General features: G+C 48.2%; 1 protein-coding gene across 1 annotated transcript; it reads right to left on the bottom strand.

The window, feature by feature from the left end:
• Positions 1-266: 266 nt before the first annotated feature.
• LOC134148787 (DNA polymerase epsilon catalytic subunit A-like) lies at positions 267-20842 on the bottom strand. Its single transcript, XM_062591283.1, is given in 29 exon segments — positions 267-281; positions 468-574; positions 1343-1406; positions 1493-1633; positions 2046-2189; positions 3126-3308; positions 3673-3891; positions 5682-5826; positions 6136-6228; positions 6661-6809; positions 7777-7922; positions 8647-8793; positions 8933-9034; positions 9447-9579; positions 10167-10274; positions 11501-11713; positions 12114-12227; positions 12840-12972; positions 13791-13910; positions 14656-14741; positions 15060-15075; positions 15077-15168; positions 15660-15767; positions 16364-16525; positions 17152-17244; positions 17879-17924; positions 18240-18316; positions 18626-18761; positions 20838-20842. Coding segments are annotated over 29 exon segments (3297 nt in total).
• Positions 20843-21056: the final 214 nt, after the last annotated feature.

Raw genomic sequence — 21056 nt, 5'->3', positions numbered from 1 at the left:
ACCAGCTCCACAACTGAGAGCTGGGGTTTGGGGGTATGATCTAGCCTCACTGCTTGCATTGTGCTATGTAAGCTCACCCCAGGCAAGCCAGAGCCCACAGGCAACATCCATTTTTACCCTTCAACTTTGGAGCACTAGCTGTGTGCAGAGAGCTATGCTTAGAGGCTGTTTGAACTGCTGGACCAATGCCTTCCATGCAATGTTTTCCTCCTCCCAGGTACCTGCGCTGACAAGGTCTCAGTGGGGACCTTCCTCATGCCCTCAGCTCATACCTTGCAGCCCTGCAGGAGCACATCACAATGCTTCACGTGACAGTTGAAGAATAGACCTGCTTGGTACACTTCAAAATACAAGAATCCCTGCTGCACAGCAGTAGACATCTGTGTCTGTGCAAAGAAACTGCTCAGCTCCAAACCGCTGCCTGATCACCTTGCGTTCCCTCCCAAGCCTTTAAGCCCTACTCTTACCGTGTCCAGCACAAACACTGCAGCTTTGCGCTGAGAGGGGATGAAAAGACCAAAGAGCGCTTTGTTGCCCTGGGAGCTCTGGTAGAGGTAGACGTGGCGAATACTTCCTAGAGACACAGAGCAAACATGCAGCATCAATAGTATCTTCAAGCTATTTGGTCCTGGGTACACTGACAAGCCTTCTCCTAGCTGGAGCCAGGTAAGGCACCCTAAGTAAACTGAGCCATAGAGCACATTTCCAGGTGTTCAATGTCAAAAGTGTCAGCCTCTCGCCCTGTGAGGTGTCTGACAAGCTGCCTGCTGACCATGCACACGCAACCCAGCTGGATCAGGGCTCGGAATAGTAACGCCACCTGTAGTGATAGGGACACTGAGATAATTCTCAAGCCACCAAGTTTTGAGCTGCTTAACGAATCAATATCTTCATTAAAAGCAGGCATCCCAGCTGCCCATCTTCATTTCAGACTTACAGCATTAGAAGCACTAGTACATTTAATCTTGGTCTCACTGCTTTCGTATGTCTACTACTGAATACAGTTTAGGTTCTTCTTTGCTCTTTCTGAACTTTAAAAAGTGGTATCCTATCCTTCCTTCTGGAATACAGAGGTTTTATCACTGCACCCTGGCCTATGTACATGCCACATGCTGGGGTTTTCCTCATCTTTACTTGAAAGAACTCCCATACCTTTGCAGTTCAACTGCTAGCAAGACGGTTCTGGTTTGGTTTAGAGGAAACTCACTCTTCCCATTCAAGTGCCGTCTTTTCCCAGAGTCTCCTAATTTCAAATAAATCTAAACCTCTTTCCCCTAAGGGGTTGGAAACCAAACAAGTATCTTTGCTCATATAAAACTGGGCACATTTCTGAGAAAGCTACTCGAGAGGGTCTTTCGTTTTAGCGTCTTACTAACTTGTTTCATTTTGAGCTCCCATGCCTCTACCTGTGCCATTGGTACACAGATCAGTCAGCTACCACTCAGCACTCCTTAAAGGATGAGGAAGGAAAACGAGCACCTGGAAGGGTTACCTGAGTCTCATACACTCCCTCAGTGTCTGGAGCAGACAGGTCTGCATTGATTTCATTGATGTGCTCTTGGTACATGTCTTCAGGGACTGAGTAGTCGTAGAGATTGTAAACCAAGTTTGAGCGGGGCAAGATCCAGTTCACCTGCCAGGAAAACAGACACACTCAGCAGGGCACCTTGCTTCAGGCCGTGCTCCTCCCAACAGCAGGGGAATCTTAAAGGGCAGCAAGGAGTTGTAGTTTGAGCCAGCCTTATGTTTCCAGAAACATGCTGACTCAGGAAGCAATCCAGCTGCCGGTGCTGGTCATTCCTAAGACAGTTAGCGGGATTTATGCTTTGTCCACATTGCAGTAACTGTCAACCTGCTTTCTGGTCAGGCTGAGATTAGCAGCAGGCAAAAGGGACTGCATTAAGGTGCATTAGCAGGGCTGGACAGGGAGGTCTTGTGAGGCAAACTGCCCGTAATATCTGCCCGCAGTGGCTAGAGCAACTTATATGAATTCAACCAGCTGTTTTCCCTTGTAGAAGCAGCAGGGTCAAAAACATGACCCCCACCTTCCTGTAGACAGCTCCCTCCTCTGGTTTTGCAACACGCTGATTGACATAGAACACTCTTGGGATGCTCAGTCTGATACAGTGCAGGTCGCTTCCGATCACTGCCCACAGCCTCAACAAGCCAGCCTGGCTGCTCTCAGCAATCTGCAGGACAGGGTGATTTAAGTTAGCTTTGCTGGAGAGATGCAACCCATTCTTAGCTCTTACATACACGCCATGGAGCACTTCTGGGATCTTCAAAGGCTCTACTACCTATGTCTTCGTTCTCCAAATAAGGAGCAACTGGTGACCACAAAGACAGCAGTGGACCCAAAGATTCATTGCTCTCAGCTCTGGCATCTCCACATCCTGCTATTGTCCTACAGGTACAGTGAAAAAAATCATCCTGCCAGAGGAAACGTCAGAACATGAATGAAGACAGCTCTGACTGATCTGCAGGCAGCACGTTGCATTGTGCTTCTGAAGGGAAGAGGACACCTGGTAAAGGCGCAAACACATCTCTTAGCTTTGGGCTAGCATTAGCTAACAAATTCATGCCATTGTCTGACTTTAGCCAAAGCATTTGGACATGCTGCATTAGGTGTCCCATCTCCAGCTCATGGTTACACACAGAGTCAAAGGCTGCATGTGACCTTAAACCAAACAAGACTTTTCTGGAAGATGAGAAGTGTCACAACAAGAGGCTGGGTCTCAGATAGCAGAGGCAACCAAGCATAACAAGAAATTAAGAAAATGCTTGGATTGTACCATCAACTTCTTCATGCTTGCATTGACTAAATCTAGGATTCAAGGCACACTTGCCCAGGTCCTCAGCTGAGTTGCCCCACATAGGGTCTACACAGAAGTCCCAGATTTGCAATCAAGCACGATCATTTGAGGACCTCATTTCCTGATAAAGCTTCTCTGAGCCTGAGGCTACGCAGTCCCACATGACCTTCAAGGAGGTAAAACTAAAGTAGGATTGAGGTTAGCTGTCCCTGAAGTTCAAGGTTTGACTACAGGTATTGCAAACATGAGGCACAGGGCACTGAACTGGCCTCTGTGAGGGGTTAAGAGTGGGCCTGCCTTGCTGCCTGGTACCTGCACAATCTGCCAGGGCAAGTCCAGGATGCCGCGTGCCGTCCTGTACACGTAGCTGCTCAGTCCTTTGGAGAGGGTATCACGGATTATGCCTCCACCTGTCATCACTCCACCATCCTCCAGGCGCCGCTTCTTCCGATGCTCCTGGTGCTGCCGAGCCTGCAGCTCCCATTTCTTCTTGTGCTAGCACAGCCAGACCAGTTGTTCTTCCTAATCAGAGAGAGAGTACATGAACAGGAACCACAGAAATTAGCGCGCATCTCCTATACAGGAGGATCAAGCACCATAAAGCCAAGCCCTTCCACCTTCAGATCCTGATCATGTTACTGGCATAGCTGTGAAGTTGCCATTGGCGTGACTTTCTCTGCTAGTGGGACTCTCCCGGTAACATTTCCCTTTGTAGTTTTCAGTCATAGAAGCGCAGACGGTTTCAATAAACCCTCAATAAACCCCCAGCTTGCTACGCCCTGTTCCCTAGCTAGCTAGGCAGATGATCATACTCCTAGGATGTTTCCTGGATTCCTCCTGCCCAGTCTACTTCACTTACCTTAGTAGTGCCCATGGCAGCAGGTGGGTCCAGGATCTCTCGCCAGGACTGCGACAGTTCCAGATACTGGAACATCTGCTGGCTTTCCTCTGCCGTACGGACCCGCTTCCGTTTATTTGCAACTGGAACCAACGGCTGAAGGGGCTTAGCAGCCCCCAAATCCTCTACGTCGCCAATCTGGGAGCTCGGTGTTCCCCCCTGGTGCTGGTTAGCAAGGACCTGAGAGAAATGACAGCAGGAAGTTTTGGGTGCTGAGGACACAGTATCAGCAAGAGAGGCCATCAGCACAGCCAGCTCCTTTCTCTCACTCTTATTACCTGTCTCTTGCCTTCAGAAGTGAAGAGCTCATTAATTTTCTTTTGTTTGTACACTCCCTGGAGTCTTCTAGCTTGTGAGACTTGGAACAGTTCTCTGAGATCAGCTCAAACAGCTCTCAATCAGGCATGTTGGCAGCCTGAAAAAAGGAACAAGGGGAAAAAAATCACTATCAGGAACCTAATGATCAAACTTCATTGCTATTATATACATGGAACATTTAAACCGATTGATATGGCTGTCTTTATGAGGAGTTTGTGAGCAACCTCTGCTCCAGTTGCCAACACAACCTATGGAACATAGAGATCACGGACATGAGGTCTGCATCAAAACTCCTGCTGTGAATGCAATACTTTGAAATGATGTTGTACGGCAAACTCTTAGTGGGCCCAGCTCTGTAGTGCCAGATGCAAAATACAAAGGGGAAGTGCTCCTAATAAACTCCCAAGCAGAGCAGTTGCTCCGGCTTTTCATCTCTCCTGCTCCCCGGTTTGAGGCTCTGTTTTCTGGCATTGTCTCTGCTCTTGATGGTTATTTTAAAGCTAATCTCTTCTGGCCTCCTCAGAAAAGATTCTGCAGGCAAATGGTTCTGCCATCCTCTGTCTCAGTGAGTGGCTCTAGAGAAAGTCCTTGGTGCAAGAGGGCCACCACGCTACCTCTGTGAAAGAGGTGACTGGAGGACAACGCTTACCCACAATTAAGCGGTAACAGCTGACAAAAGTGCTGTAACAACAGGTCTGGTGCTAAAAGACCCTAAAGAGCAGCCCTAGAGAATCAAAGAGGCAGAAATTACATACAAACAGCCATCAGAGGCACAACGGACCAACCATTCTCTTCAGACAAAGTCCATCCTCCCTACAGTGTTAGGGTAGCTTTGACCTTCTCTGGCCCCAACCTGGCAAGACAGACATGCAGGGGATGCATATCCTGCAAACCCTACACTCACCTTGCTCTACAGTACATCCAACCAGTAATCAGCCACCTTGGCTACAGAGGCAGAGACCTCCTCCAGTGTGGTGCCTTTCAGAAAGGCCTCAAATACAGAAGACTGGAATATCTTCACCAACTGCAGCTCTCCCCATTGCTTCACCTCAAACCCTTTCAGTTCAGCCAAGGATCCATCTTCATTGAAGACTGCATACCTAGGATATAGACCAGCTTTTGCACAAGCTCTGTGCCAAGGAACACATCTCCCAGGATGCTGCTTACTACCCTCCTGCCAAAGTACTTCTAGTATTGCCAAACCAGGCAGCCACCAGGTAAATTAATCCAAGCTGTGGGGCTCTGGACTAGCATGATCAAGGCATATTTACACAGCTAGAGACAACATCATGAACTACTTCACCTCCAGCTGCAAAAGCACATCAGCCTCTGTCCCCAACTTGCCAATTCTAACTGGCAAAATGTTCTTAAATGCACACAAATAAAGGGCAAGAAGTGAGAGTCAGGGTTAGAGGAGTAGAGAAGTGGAGTGAAATACTAGGAAAAGCCTTATACAGGAGAATGAAGCTTTGTTTGGAAAACAGCCAAAGCCAACTCCGAGAACAAAGATGCATACTCCACTGCCAGTAGAGCTACTCCCTTCACAAGAACTGCCTGATTGGCTTGCAGGCCTACAGAAGGCTAAAACATTTTCTTCCCTTTCACTGTTTTTACCAGACTGTACAGCTGGCTGGTACAGATGCCAGACTCACCTTCACGGGGATGTTCAGCATGGCACCTGGGTAGCAGATTGTCACCTTCGGCTTCTTTGCGTTGGTTGACTCGATGACAAAGTTTTCCGGGAAGCTGTTGGGAAGCACACACCAAATCCCATCTCTATCCAGTTCTAGAGGTCTCCTAAGAATGGAAGAAAAAAAATCACCATCAGGAAGAGAATGGAAAATATGCCAAAGAACTGTTCTCTGTCCACAAGTCAGGCAGAGGCAGTGTCCTTTCTGCAAAGGAAGTCCTAGTCATACAACACCAGTTGCATTAATAAGCCATGGCAATGTCAGAAACCTGAATCTCCAGAACACCAGAGCTTCCACTGATTAATCCCACATCTATCCCACTGCCCCTCTTCTCTGCCAGTCAAATTCTGCCCTTACCCATCTGCTCACACTACATACAGGAGAACCTTTCTTCCTCAGCTCAGCACATACTCACCCAATCTGCTCAATCAGCTCCCTAGCCTGTGTGATCATATTTGCTCCAATGAAGCACACAATCCCAGCCATTTCCATGGAGTACCAGTAAGCTCTGTGAATGGAAGAGGGACAGTCAAAAGGCTGCAGTGCTACCTCTTAAGCACAGCTGTTGGGAAGCGCATCAGGTCGTACAGAAAATAAAGTCTCAGGGCAAAAAAGACAATCACAACAGCCCTCAGGAGATCATTTTCCTTTTCCTTCCCTGTGATACTTCAGGAAACCGCACACCCTGAAGAATCACCTATAGACAAACCCTGCCATCCATTGCCAATGCTACAGGGCCTTGTTTAGCAAAAGTCCCTGCTAAGGGGACTAATAAATAAGAAGTCATTAATAGGAACAAAAAAAAAGTGTTACAGGGATCACCTATCATCCCCCTTGTGCTTCGGAAGCACGTTAAGAAGGTGAGAGCCTCACTAGAACAGCTCTGGTTTACAATGCTCCTTGCTGGAGGACTCCAGCAACGACCACAGGTGAGACTCACCCTTTACGCATGACACAGCCATAGAAAGAATTGAGGACACACTTGTGTGCCAGCTGCAGGGAGTCATAGAGGATTTCCATATTCTTGTAGCGCTTCACTTCAGAGGCATCGCCTGTCTCCACAGCCGCAGACAGCTTTTTCTTCCACACCTGATGGCAAGAGGCAGAGTCAGGACAACCCTACATTCCACTACAGGCAGTACCAACAGCCAGATATTCCCCCCACCTCAATCCTAATATGACACTGTGATCCTAGAACAGTATCAGTTATTAAGATAATTCCTCTTTCTTTCTGCTTTTTCTTTTGCATTTGAGGGGGAAGCGTTGGGCATAGGCATTATGCTATATTATGGAAGAGTCTTGCAGCATCAACTGTAACTCACACCCATAGTTAGAATTACCTAATCCCAGCAGAACTGCCATCCTACATCAATTCTGTCACACCACGTATTGTGCTGGCAAGAACTAAATGCTTGCAGCAAGAGATTAGATCGAGACTAACAGCAGAACCATTTCAGCAGAAAAGGCCTCCCAGCCACCTCCATGATTCACGACAGAACTAGCAATAATTGCAAAGCAAATGGCTCTTTATTAAACTCTTCCAGAGACAGAGTCCCAGCGTCTTGTCATTTCTTTCAATATATTAGCAACTACATTTCAGGCTCCTCCCTCTGCCACAAGACTCCAAACATTTGAGAACTAGAACATGCTGCTTCTTTCTCCTAGAATCAATCACTTCTTAGCCTAAGATCAACTGTTTCTCTGCTTGTCTCATCTTTCTCTTTGAAAAGTACCCTACACTGAACACAAACCAGATCACAAAATAGTTGAGCTGAGGATTTTCTAGATCCAGTAAAAGCCAAAAAAAAAACCAGCTGTTTTCTTTCCCAGCACTGAAAGTGATTGCATCAGAGAGCTAGGAACCACTGTGGCAGCAGCTGTTTAGGATTCAGCAGGGGAAAAACCTGCACTTGCACCAGAGCTGTCAGGAAAGCTAATATTTCTTATTGACCATAAAGATTGAGCAAAATGATCCTTTAGGGTTCAAGTTTTCAATGAGAGGTGAGGACCTTCTAGCTTTGGCAGCACAAATAAAACAGAAATTCAGGCCCAGCACCTCATGCAGCCCCTTGAACTCACAGCGACGGTCTCTGAAAGCTCGTACAGTGTCTACATAGAAAGAGTTCTCTCGCTGGCAGATGGTGGTGACACGCTCCTCCACCTTGGTGACGTGGATCTGCTCATAAGCCTTGCAGCAATAATCTAGTAAAGGGAATAAATAGAGAAAGTCTTCTCAGAGATCAGTGCCCCACTATGGATGGGAAGGATGAACACAATGGCATCGGGCAAACCACACAGATCCACAGATCTGAAGCTTTCAAGGCACCAGTCTGAGAAAAATTCCATCAATGCAAATAAACATCATACCTAGGAAAGCAAGGAAGCAGACCTGCTACAAAGGCAAGGGGAGGAAGATACTAATGTGGGGAGAAACAGCACCTCTCTAGAGAGATGCAGAGGTGTGTGTGGGAAATAAATTGCCCATGAGGGCTCATCCACAAATTCAGGCTCTGCTCAGAGCCCCCACTAGCTAGATGCTTCCGCTGAGCAGTACCACTTTAGGAGCAAAAAGTGAAAGGATATCGACACATGTGTTTCACTGACATGCTTAATGAGTGCTCATTAAAGAACAACAACAAAAAACCCCAAACAAAATATCACCTTCCATGTGTCTCAGCTCAAATACATGACTCTCAGTGAGAAAAGAGAAACACTGAGACAAAAAACAGCACTTGCCTCCTCCTCAAAAAACGTACAGGAATTGGTTGGAATCCTAGGGGAAAACTGTTGCAGCATGAAACCGAGATCAAATTCAGTCTGAGTCAGCACGAACTAAGTAGCCCCAGACCTGAGAGACAAGTAATTAATGATGTGTTTGTAGTCTAGGCAGCAAAAACCTGCTCCAGATAATGCCATTTATTTTCACCTGCCAGTTGCTTCTTCTCATACTTGGCCTGCTCTTCACGGCAAAGCTCGTGGAACGCCCGGGGTGCTCCATCTGGATACAGAGGAGGAAACTTCTCAGGCTCCAGTCGTTGCTGGATGCGGTGATACTCGCTGCGGCTTGCAGGCACTGCAAAGGAACAGCAACTAGGAGCTTTCCAGGGGAGGAACAGGAAGTGGTCTCTGTGTCTTCAGCTCACGCTGCAAGCTCTATCCATGCTGCAATGCAACAGGGAACTTGACAAAGCAGACAGCAGAATTACACTTACTGAATTCTCCTCTCCACTGCCAAGTCATCCGGCGCTGACGATTAGCACCTGGCTTGTTGAAGTCACAGGCAGCACACGTGGCCACATCCACATTGCTGAAGGCTGGACACAGGTCAGACACACCCATGTTAGAGAAAACAGAACTGTCTCTAGTGACATATGCCAGAAGGAATCGATGCTGGGTACTAGAAGAACACAAATGTGAACATCACAGAGGTGATGTCCAGTAAGTTTTCCTTTCTAGAAGCTTTTCAGAACACAAGTTACAGCAAAAACAATGACTATTCTTTGGAAGAAGCCAGCTAAAGCTATTGCTCTACCTTGGACAGACCTTTCGGCTCTGTACACCTGGCAACTGTAACAGCCTGACTGGATTTCAAACCGAGCCTTATTTTATCCCCCTGTCCAGGGCAGAAAGTTTGTTGTTTGCCGCTAAGGGGATCAAATCGGAGGGACCTCCTAGACCATCTGCAAGACAAAACAGAAAACACCTTCCTGACTGGACTGAGGTTACCCACCTGCAACCTGTTGGTCAGAATGATGTTGGGGTACATGGCCCCTACATCTAAATGGTAGATAAGGGGGCATTCAATTCCGTTAGGAACATCCTTCAAGGAATTCAGCTTGACTTTGATTTCATCACAAGCCTGCAGGGAGATGTAAAAAAGTAAAAGTCAAACAAGAAGGAATTAATGATGCAGTCACATACGCACTATATTTGGTCCTTTACTTCCGACATGCACAGAGACACCTGCCACTGATTCTGGGGAACAGAGGAAGAGTATGAAGAACTAAAGGAACAGGATTAAGAAGAGTGGCAGCGGCGAGTCTTCTTTAGCCACCAATCTTTAAGGTTTTCTTTTGGACCTCCAAGGTAGGTTTCATCTACACTGCAAATGTCTACAGATAAGTTTCTCCTGTCTCTCTCCATGGAGTATAAAATGAGTCTAAACAGGCATCTTTAACATGTGGTGTCTCACCAGACATATTCAGGATGAGAAAAATCAGCCTTGCCTCCAGCCTATGCCAGTTCTTTATTAATATGGGAAATAAGGCACAGATGGACATGGGGCAGAACTCAAAGCTGAAGAAAGTTGTTATACAACACCAATATGTGTGCACAGGACCCAGGCTTGCCTAAAGAAATGTGCTGCAACTCCACCCTCACAGTTCTGCTCTCCCTGGAAAGCCCAGTCATGCCTCTGGCCCTGCAGGCTGAGGCAGGACAACAGACCTCCTGGAAGCTGGTGACTTGATCCAATGGCAAACCTTCTTCCTCTTCGACAGCATGCCGGAGCGTCTTCTCCACATGCTGCACCAGGAAGTTAAAGGCAGCAGGATTCTGCAAGGATACAGGAATGATACCGAGACCTCTTCTAGCCCTGACACCCATCCTCACACACTGCCCAGGGAAGGGGGGCAGGGGGTGACAGCTTCTGCAAGATTATCCATGCTCCAGCGTAGCTTCGGCGATCTTTGAAAACAGGCTCACTACTTAGCAGAGCATGTCTCAGTATGGGTAGAGAGCAATTCATCTCATCTGAAGCGCAGATGGCTGAAACAGGTCAGCTGAATGGCATCTTGAAATGCCCCTTCGTTCAATGATCAGCTCCATTGTCAGCAGGCAGATAATGTTGGCCAATTAGCTGGCCTGACCCCACAGCCAACTTGAGCTCTCTAGAACTGAAGGACGGTGGCTTTCTGCTAAGAACCCTACAACTCACAAAAGCCTACACCACTCGCACTAGGGCAAAACACAAAGCAGAGAACAGATGGTGGCTGCTCCCCGGCCCTTGGAGTTCTCCTGCAAAGGAGGCTACATAGGGCAGCTAACAAGAAGAGAAGATTGCATGCATGTTCCAGAGTGCAACACTTATGGGGCTGACCTAGCAGTCAGCTGCTCACACATCTAAGGCTCTAAGGGGCCAAGGATTTAGATTTAAGATCCTTCTAAATTCACAGTGCACGTTCCCTTAAGATCATTTACAAGATTAAGGCCACTAAAATAAGCAGCACTGAGGTGTGGTGTATCACACAGCAAAGATGGAAGTTGCCTCTAAAACTTACAATCTAGACAGTAGCACCAACCAGAAACAGGTAAAAGAGGCCAAAAGAAGCTTGGCTTGAGTGGGAGAAGGACAAAGATATAATCCTGATGAGACAAAAACAGAGTCATCTCTGCCAACAACCACTCGCTCAAAGAAAACAAAAACCAAAAAAAAAAACCCTCAACCAACCAATAAACAAAGTAAACAAACCCACACAAAAGCAATGAACCACTCTCCTTGCTGTAACACTGTCTTTACCCAATAGCCAGTCTGAGGTCATGAAGAGCAACTTCTCCAACCCTTCCCACCTAAACTCTAAGCAGGTTCATACACTCAAGCCATAAATTAGGTATCAGTTTTATAACAGGTATTGCTATTGGGTATCCCCCAAAAGAACAGAGGATGGTAATTCCAGTTGGAGGGTTATTCCCTACTGCCATGTTCTCCAGAAAGAAGAGAAAGAGCATCATTGCATTACCATTTTAAAGTCTCTGTCGCAACACCTTGATTGTGTCCTTACCTTTTTAAAGCGGCAAGGGATGTCACTGCAAAAAACCCCAGGTTCCAGAGCTTCCACCCGGCCTCCTACATACGTCTCCGAGTCCAGCACGTGGCCATCATCTGTAAGTTTGTTGAACTCCTGCTCCTGCTTGTTGCGGAAGATGATGTTGGCGTGATAGGCCTGAACCATCAGCAATGCCTCACACAGTGTCCCAGAACCTTTTCTTAACACCTGTAAAAGACAGACATCAAAAGCTGGACATAGAAAGAAGCGCTGTAAAGGGTGCTGCTGGAATTAGGCTGGCCTTACCACCACATCATTGAACTTAAATGTCTAATTTGGTGCCCAACATGATGTGTTTATTCAGGCAGTATTGAAGCCCAAGGCAAGAAGGAGCACAGTAAGGAAACAAAACCAACTCCTTCACTTAGGCTACCCATAACTGGTCTATGGAAAAACAGCTATGACTGCTGTACTGCAGAAAGGAAGCGCATTTGGAGACTACTTTCCCTCCTTTCCTTGGGAAAAACTATCCAAACTGTAGAAATTAGTTCTATTGCCAATGTGTCACTGTTGCATGAAGCATGCAGCTCTCTGCCCAGAAAAGAAATTGTTTCAGGCATGCACTCACCTCATCAGGCTCCATGGGAAGGATGGTGCACAACGCGAAAATGAAAGGGTGCACATACTTCATATACATGTAATAGGTAGCAACTGCATCAGACACCAAACAGGTGGCCAGAGTCTGTTGAGGAGAAAGACAAATCAATCCCAGTCACATTTAATACAGCAGTTAACACGTACAACGGGAAACAACGAAAGGTTGAAATCAGCAGGAAGATGCAAAAGGTATATTTCTGCATACAAACATCCCAGCATGTAAAGAGTTATCAGTTGGCTTAAGACGACATTCTGCTTTAACCTGAATTACATAAGCCAGCTCCGAATTAGCAGAAATGGGGAAGATGAGCTCACTGCCACATATCCGCACAGATGCCACTCCGGAGTGGTCAGGAGGCCACTCTTGGCCTACAGAGATCTCCAGGGCTTCGGCAGAAACCTCATTAAGGTGTCTCCTGGACACTAGCAAAGTACTGCTCCGTTGCAATGCCCCGAGTACTACCGTTTTGCAGAAGTGTAAATAACACAAATATACAGTGCAACGCCAATGCCAGAAACACATCAAGGAAATTCTATTCTTCCCTAAGCTTAAGTTCTTTCAGGTGTCTGAAATTCAGCAAGATACACTGACAACTTCTCAAAGACACTGCATTAACTTAAAGGATTTCACAAAGCTCTAACTCAAAGGTTCACTAATATTGCAGATGCCCAGAGATACAGCACCGGGTGGGAACACCTGAGGCTCCTCTGTAGCCGTCCGGCACATCTCTTCAGGGTCCAGCTCCACTGCATCATAACCCAGTTTTGCTTTCGCTGCTGCTTTCAGGTTGTGACTTCCCACTGGCAGGTAACTCTCTCTCTTCACCCACCTAGACAGAATAATGAAAATGCCAGTCTACGAAGAGACAGCCCTGCACTTCAGAAAGGGCTGCTACGTACAAAAAGATCTGGATTACTCTAACAGGGAAAGGTGAGAGCAGAACATCCAAGTGCAGTGGAATAAGAAGCTGCACAGCTTTAGACAGTCTGCATATCTACCCATGCTCTTAAATCCTGACTCGTACAAATTCTGCTATTCAAATCATTTCTATTGCTCAGATTTTTCTCAACCCTCATACTTCAGAGACTTCAAAGATAAACGTTTAAACACAGGAGGAGGTATCAGCAGGACTGCAAAGAGAGGCAGTTGTTTTCCAGAGTCTGGACACTGGTCCAATGTGAAAAAACATTCAAGTCACAACTGCCAAGACAGACAGCCCTCTCCTGTACACACACACACACACACACACCCTTTCTTTTCCTCTCTGTGCTAGGCAGGCTGTTGGGTTAGAATATGGCCCTGTGCCCACTACAACGGTTTGGTCTTATCCTGTCCTTTTACCTGCTATCCAGGACAGTTCTCAAACTCCCAATGACAACCACCAGCAGACTCTATAAACAGAGTTAGTCGTTCAGGCTAGTGTGGGCAAGACGTAACTTCTGTACATAATGGCACACAACGGAGTACCGAGTAGAAGCAGCACAACCAAAGATGGGGGTGCTAGTCCTTTCCTAGTAAGATGTAACTCATGATAGCAGTGCACAGAGATGGAAAAGGGACAGTATTCAAATACATCAACTGTAGGCATTTTATACAAATTTAACAGATAAAGATGCAGTTATACGGTACAGACGCAGCATTTGGTACCTCAGACAATCCATGTGGATGCACTGCGGGGCTTTGTACTCTCCCTGGCTGCCCTTCTGAAATCCAATCTCCTGATACATATTAATTCCATGAGCTGCTGCTCTTGCTTCCACAAAAGGCCTGAGGAGAGAGACAATGCAGAAGAGAAGAAACAAAGCAGTCCCTTTCCTCCACCCCATCCCCACCCCAAGGGTTTCAGAACTGCTTTCTTGTAAGCTACTTAATGAGGAATTTTTCTTGTGAATTCTCCTTTGCTCCAGACCTTACCCGTGACAGCTGGCCACAGGGAAAACTCCCTGTAGGGCAGAGCTACTGCAAGAAGGAAGCTGCTTGCTTACATCCTATACCAGGAGGCAGAACATTATGATCGAGTTTCCCTCGCTCCCCAAAGGCTTGGCTGCTCTGGTCTCCCTATTGTTCTGCAGTTCTCTTTTGACACTTTGCCTGTTCTCCAGTTACTGAGGTCATCCGTGTACAAACATTGCCAAATCAACAACAATCTAGAAGCAGCTCAACAATCCCTGGACCAATTGATGGGACTCTATAGAAGTTTGTATTTCAAAGCCAATAAACATAGCTCTGCTCAGGAAAAAAAAAAAAAAAAGTTCTGAATTCCTCCTCCCCCTCTTCGACAGTCCTCTGCAGGCTGGCAATCCAAGACTCAGCCCAGCACTCCAGATAAAGAGCACATAATCAGGATGTAAACAGGTTCCCAAACTGGCTGGATAGTCTGCGTAGATAAGAACGCATGTGGCCGCTATGTGACCTCCAGACAAAGGACATACAGGTTGGTACCCAATCTCACCTCATGGCCTAGACAACATTTCCTTTTAGAAACCAGGTTAGTTTTCATTCCTGATCTTACCAGTCAAAGAAGTCTCCATCGTATGTGACAATGATAGTAGGTTTGGTCTCCTGGACATGTTCAAACCGCCTCTGCATTAAATGAGCCTAGTATGCAACAGAGGATTAAAAAAAAAAAACAAAACAAAAAACGTCTCCCCCACAAACACAAACACTCAGTAAATTCACCTCCTGCAGGCAGGCACTGGATATAATACAATTGATGCAGTCCTTCCCCTCTGCTCTTGACCTAGCTAGAACCCGATCTGCCTCATCATCACACCATGAAATGAAAGCATCACCAGCACCGTGACTGTCCGCTGTGCTCCCCAAAGATACACTCTATTGGGTGATAAGCTCTCTTTGGCCTACAAGAGACCAAGGCAGATAAAAAGCAGCCTGATTTCTCAAGTAGAACCTACTTACCTCATCTGGTTCATTAGACACAGGATGGACCCTCACACTCCGGCTTCGGAGTAAATTCAAAGTCCTCAATATCCTCACAGACAATCTCCTTGTTTGTGATCAGATAGCCCTAGAGAGTTGACAAAGGAAGAGTTACTGAGGACTCAGATCCCTGCTACACCAGGGACAGGTTCCTGAACAACCAGAACACACTGCCTAAAGGATGAAATAGTCTTCCATCGATGCGATAATCCTTGCACAGCTTGATAGGTAGAGCTTTTGTCAAGTGGGAACGGCTCTTTGGAGGTCACCTTCTGAACAATTGCTTACAATCACCTAAAGGGTGCCAAAAGGGAGACAACTTAAGGACTATACTCTCCAAATTACTACTGCCCCTCAAAGGGGCACCAGTAGCCTTAGCTGGGTTCTCCAACATACAAAACGAGGAAATCCTTATGCATCATTCAGACTAGACTTCAATTTTATTTCCACAGCCATTACATATAGACCAAGCAACTAGCAACAAAGCAAGCCAGGGACCAGACCGCCAAAGGTGACATGCTCGTTTGCTGTCTAGCATTTTGCTCCAAAGCATGAAGAAAAGAACTGTTGTTCCATTACCTGCCCATCAACCACGTAGGAGATCATCATGATCCGGTCTGCCTCTGCATCAGGAAACTTCAAAGGGAGTTTGGTAGTTTCAATGTCAAAGGCGAGAACAACCGGATCCTGAATATGACCAAATACATTAAACTCAAATCAGCTTTAGAGTATGATTTAACGAGCAGTTCTCATTAGATTAACAACTAATTTACCTAAGTAGGTTTATGCACATCTCAGACCCAGCAGGCTTGACTGTAGGAGACAAGGTAGCAACAGTGGTACCCACTGATAACCAAACAGCAAAATTCATTAACAGGAGAGAACGGAATAACAAAAGCTTCTCTTTAATGCAACAACCCCCTTCGAGAAAGAGAGTCATCAGGATTGACAGCACGTGAGGAAACATTGCGCAGGCAAAAAACACTTATTACCTCTATGCCTTTATAATAAAGGTTTCTTATGGCATTGGATTTATAAAGCATAACAACGAGTTTAAGAATAGTTGGGCACCCCAGGAATCACCTGGAACAAATGATGTACACCTCTCAGTTGGGCAGGAAGTGCTCACTTCACTAGATTCCTCTTCCTTTGAAATGGTTCAACTGAAATCAGACATCAGGTGTAGGAAACCAAAGAGAAGATTGGAATTCTCATTTGTACTTTTTAGTCTGTGTGACTAGGGGAATCCTAAGAAGCCCATGGGCCAACCATCCTAAGGAGACCTCTTTCCTTGACAGCATAGACGTATAGACATCGCTCGCCTGGTCTCGCTCTCTGTTTTTCCTCACAGCAGGAGAGATCTCTTTCCGCACCTTCACCAAGTCCTCCACCACGTGGAAGGATAACTTAATGTAGTTCTGCTTAAGACCCACCAAGTGATTTGGCTACAAAGCAACAAGACAGTGCCAGCTAAGGGTGGAAAAGAGTAATGAGGGAAAGGGGAAGACTGCTAACAGTAAGAAAGCGTTGGAAATGCAAATTATACTGGCACACGTGGAAGAACTGGCCAAAGAAGAGGTAGTAATTGGATGGAAAGACTAGGAGTGAGAAGAGATGCTAGCAAGCACGTAAGACAGCGAAGAACATGTGAGCTATGCCAGTTCACACCAAGGGCCATCTTGTCTTGTTGTCTGTTTCCAAGCGCAATCACCAGTACACACCCAAGAAAGAGTAAATGTATAGTATCCCCCTCTGCCACAACACTCTTAATCTCCAACCATTTCTAGCTCAGGAAGTTTCTTGAGCATCCTGTGAAAAAGACTATGTGCTGGAGCAGAACATATATTTTATTTACTATTACTATAATAAGCAATTACTATCAATAAGCAATAATTAGCCTATTCATGATATGCAATGCAAACAGTGCTTGAAGATTAAAGGTAAGCATACTGCTTCCCTTTACTGCTTAGCCCCTTTCTACTCCACTTGAGCTCGAAAGAAAGAAAGAAAGAAAGAAAGAAAGAAAGAAAGATTAGTTATTCAATAGTACAGCAGGCAGAGGAATACTGACCAGATCCAAATCTTCTTTGGGGACAGTTTCCAGCTTTGAAATGTTCCCTTGAAACTTCTTGGAGAGGAAGGATGACACTTCTCGTTCACAGCCCTGCAAAGAAACTGGAGAATGAGCAACAAAGCCAGACACTTCTCCAGAGGAGAAGACAAGCTCACAAGAGGTTCTGGCACTAGTGTCCTCAATTGTGAGGGGAGGACACGAGGCTGTCCTGAAATCCTGGCCGTCTGGAAATCTGTTCCTTCACACTGGGGCTCTCTTTGATCGTCAATTCACAGCACCGTCAGAACAAACCCAGTTTTGCAGCACGAGCAGGATCAAGATGAGATGAGAGGGGAAATTTACCCCTGTTTGGGCTTAGAAGAAGTGAAATAGGCTCCAGAGATCAATTTTAGGACAAAAAAAGAACAGGAAAAATATGACAGCTCCTTGAAGGGATAATTCATCACATAACAAACCAACCTCCCTCTAAGAAACCTTAGTGCAGCCACCATACTGATACAGCTGCTTCCCATCTCAGGTCTTCTCTAACAGCTCTGACAAAACCACCAACAGAAGCACTGGAGCTGTATTTTTCTCCTACCAACCCAAGAAGATGGTCGGTCACAAGGCCTCTCAGCTGACTGGGGGACCCTTCAAGTCAAACCTGCCCTTGTCTCTGGGACCTCGGCCACTAGTTTACTCAAGACCCCACTTGCCAGTGCGCAGCTTCCAAGTCCATACTCGCCCTCTGGGTAGCGATGTAGAAATACGGCTTATAGGGCAGGGCCACCCAGGAGAAATCAAAACCGGTGAACATTGCGCGACCCCGCAGCCAAGGTGAGAAACCAACCCAACGGTTCCCAACGGAAGCAACGGGCACCGCGCTGCCCTTGCTGCGCGTTGCTGGCATTTCTGCACCACACACACATCCCTGCATCTCTGCAGCACCCACATTGGCCCCCAAGGGTCCCAGGTGGACCCAGCATAGGGCAGACAGCGCTGCTGCCTTGTGGGTGATGCCTGGGGCCCAGAACAGCCAAACCGGTGGGGGCAGGCAGGACGCCCAGCCCAGGCACCAGCGCTGCGCTGGAGGAACGGGATGCACCTCGAAGCGGCTCCCATCCTCCGGGATGAAGTAGTCCACAGCGCTCACCAGCCGCCGGTCCTCGCCCAGCACCTCCGTCTGCGCATGCACATGGCCTGTTACGACACACGACCCCCCCCGCCCCCTCCCACCCCAGTCCTACCGGGTGCCTGTCGGTGACACCTCCCCTGCCCCAGTCCTACTGGGTGTCTATTGGTGACACCTCCCCTCACACCCAGGTCCTACCAGGTGCCTGTCGGTGACACCTCCCCCTCTCGTCGGTGACATTCGCCCCCCGTCCTACAAGGTGCATGTCGGTGACCCCCCCATCGTTGTCCCCCCTAGTCCTACCAGGTGCCTGTGGGTGACACCCCCCGCCGGTGACATTCCCCCCCGGCCCAGTCCTACCGGGTGCATGTTGATGAGCCAGCCCGTGCGCTCGCCACGCTCCGTGGGCCGCTCGAAGCCGAACAGTGTGTCCAGCCGCTCCGTGCGCTGCGAGCGCTCCGGGCGCCTGAGGGAGGACAGCGAGGAGCCATCGTCCCTGCAGGACGCCGCGCCGCCAGCCGCCGCCCAGTCCCCGCCGCGACCCACCCCCTCCCCACACACACACCTCCCGCTGCCGCCTGGCCCCGGTGCTCACTGCCCCCCCCAGCCGCCGCCGCCGCCGCCGCCCGGCTCCGCGCCGCCCCGCAGCACCATCCCGCCGCGGCCGGAGCAGCCCCACGCGCTGCCCCCACCTCCCGCGAGCGGGAAGCCTGCCAGCCCCGCCTCCCCAGGGAGAGCACCAATCAGAGAGCGGCACCGCAGCCAATGGTCGCTCTCTTCCTCGACCTCTGCCCCGCAGCACGGCGGCTGCGCTGGCCACGCCCCTCGCGGCACCTTCCCGGGCAGGCCCCGCCCCCGCCCCGGCTGCCGCTGCCGCGCACGCGCCTGCGCGGCGGCGCCCGGCGCGGCCCGACCCGACCCGGCCCGGCCCGGCGCGGTGCGGCCTGTCGTGGGGCGGCGGCGCTGCGCGGGAAGCGGCTGCTGCTCCCGAAGCGGCGCCGTCACGGGGGCAGTTGCGGACCGGCGCCGCCGTCTTGGCCGCCTCTCCAGGTAGCCCTCCGGCTGCGAGGGAGCTGGGAGCCGGCTGCGCCCCCGAGGAGCCCTGGCCGGCCTTGAGGCGCGTGCCGGGCTCCTTGGGCCGTGCGAGTCTTCCTGCCTGGAGGCCGGACGGGCTGCGGGGAGCCGTCGGGGGCCGAGGCGCAGCGTGCGAGCTCCGTCCTTGCTGCGCTTTGGCGGGGCGGGCTGAAGCCCTGGCGAGCTGCGCGGAGCAGGCCTGGCATGGGCTCGGCGAGCCCGGCCCGCCCCGTCTCGCTGAGGTGCCGTCCGGCCGTTCAGGGCGCGGGAGGGAGCTGGCCGCTGAAGCTGGCTGGCTTGCAGTGAAACAGCAAGCAGCACTGCGGTCAGTCTGTGGAGTCACTGCCTGGGAGAAGAGAAGAGGGGCAGGTGCTCTGCAGGGACCCTAAAAAAAATGTCTCAGACGTCGGAAAACTGCACTGTGGAGGTCGTGCACAGGAAGCGCTTTCTGCACGGCTGTACGAACCGTGTGTTTGGGGTTTTAAGCATATGCAGTGTGGAAATCGGGAGGCTCCTGGGAAGTTTCTTTCTGGGCCCCAGCCAGCTGCGAGCCGGCACTGCCAGCTTGAGCAGCCCGGATTGCGTTGTCCTTCCGTGGTGCTCGGGCGGTGTTGGGAGCACGTAGGAAGCACCGCTGCCTTTTGCCCAGGCTGTGCTCTGTCAGCGGCCCCTTGGGCACAGCCCCCGCTACTAAAGCAAGCCTCTTCTGTGTTGGCCGTTGCTAAGGCTTTTGTAAATAAACTAGGAGGAGCACACTGTTTTTTTGAATTTCCTTGTTTGTATTCAGTTGAACTTCTTGAACTGGATCCTTTCTAATGACCCAATACTAGTATTATTTTAATAAGAGTGTAAATTACCAAAGTTGTTGTTTTTTTCCAGATATGAATGTCATCATTATAAGATAGATGGGATGTGCAGGGTTTGTGCTTCCTCATTATAGTTAAATAAGCAAATATTAAAATAAAGAAAAATGTGGGGAGAAAACAGGTAGTTAACATAAATCTGATTTTAACCAAAACTGTGACCATTGAGTTGCTGAGGACTTCTCAGTGGGGGATGTTTTGGAAGGAAGGGCACTTTATTTCTCTCTCCCCAAACTGTACTGCCAGCCATCTGTTGATAATTATTGTCCAGTCTCTGCTGAGAACTTGTGATAGTTAATATTTCCTCACCGCTTGAACAAATAAGCGATAATCACTGCAAGGTACTTGACCACAGGAGTAGAAAGATGAATAGCGTGGAAGAGTCAGTGTATACCTTGGTTTGTGAAAACAGCTCAGTTTTCTATAAGTGATTATGACAAATTCAAATTCTTGAGGACTTGGAGAATGAGTACATTGAGTTACATAGTATCTCTGGAAAACATAAGTCAAAAGATCAAAATTATCAAAAATCTTAAAAATTCTCCATTCCTGTTTGTTTCGTATTATTTTTAATTTACATTATCCTTTCTCAGAGGAAATATTGAATGTTTATAGCTAAGCTGGGGATAGCTCACTTCATTGCAATGTTTATTCTCTTAACCTGTCAAATCTTTATAGTTTTATTGAGCCCTATGTAACAGGAGAGCAGAAATCATTCACTCTGGTTTAAAAATGGCCTCTGAAACTGTCCAAAATCATTGTTGTGATTTTGTTTTTCTTTTTTTCAGTTATGTTAATAATACATACTAATAGGCTATGCCTTTAGTTCAAAGACCTGTAGGTTTACAAATAAC

This window comes from Rhea pennata, chromosome 18, assembly GCF_028389875.1.
Source record: "Rhea pennata isolate bPtePen1 chromosome 18, bPtePen1.pri, whole genome shotgun sequence".
Classification (NCBI taxonomy): Eukaryota; Metazoa; Chordata; class Aves; order Rheiformes; family Rheidae; genus Rhea; species Rhea pennata.
This window is presented reverse-complemented; position numbering and strand designations above follow the sequence as displayed.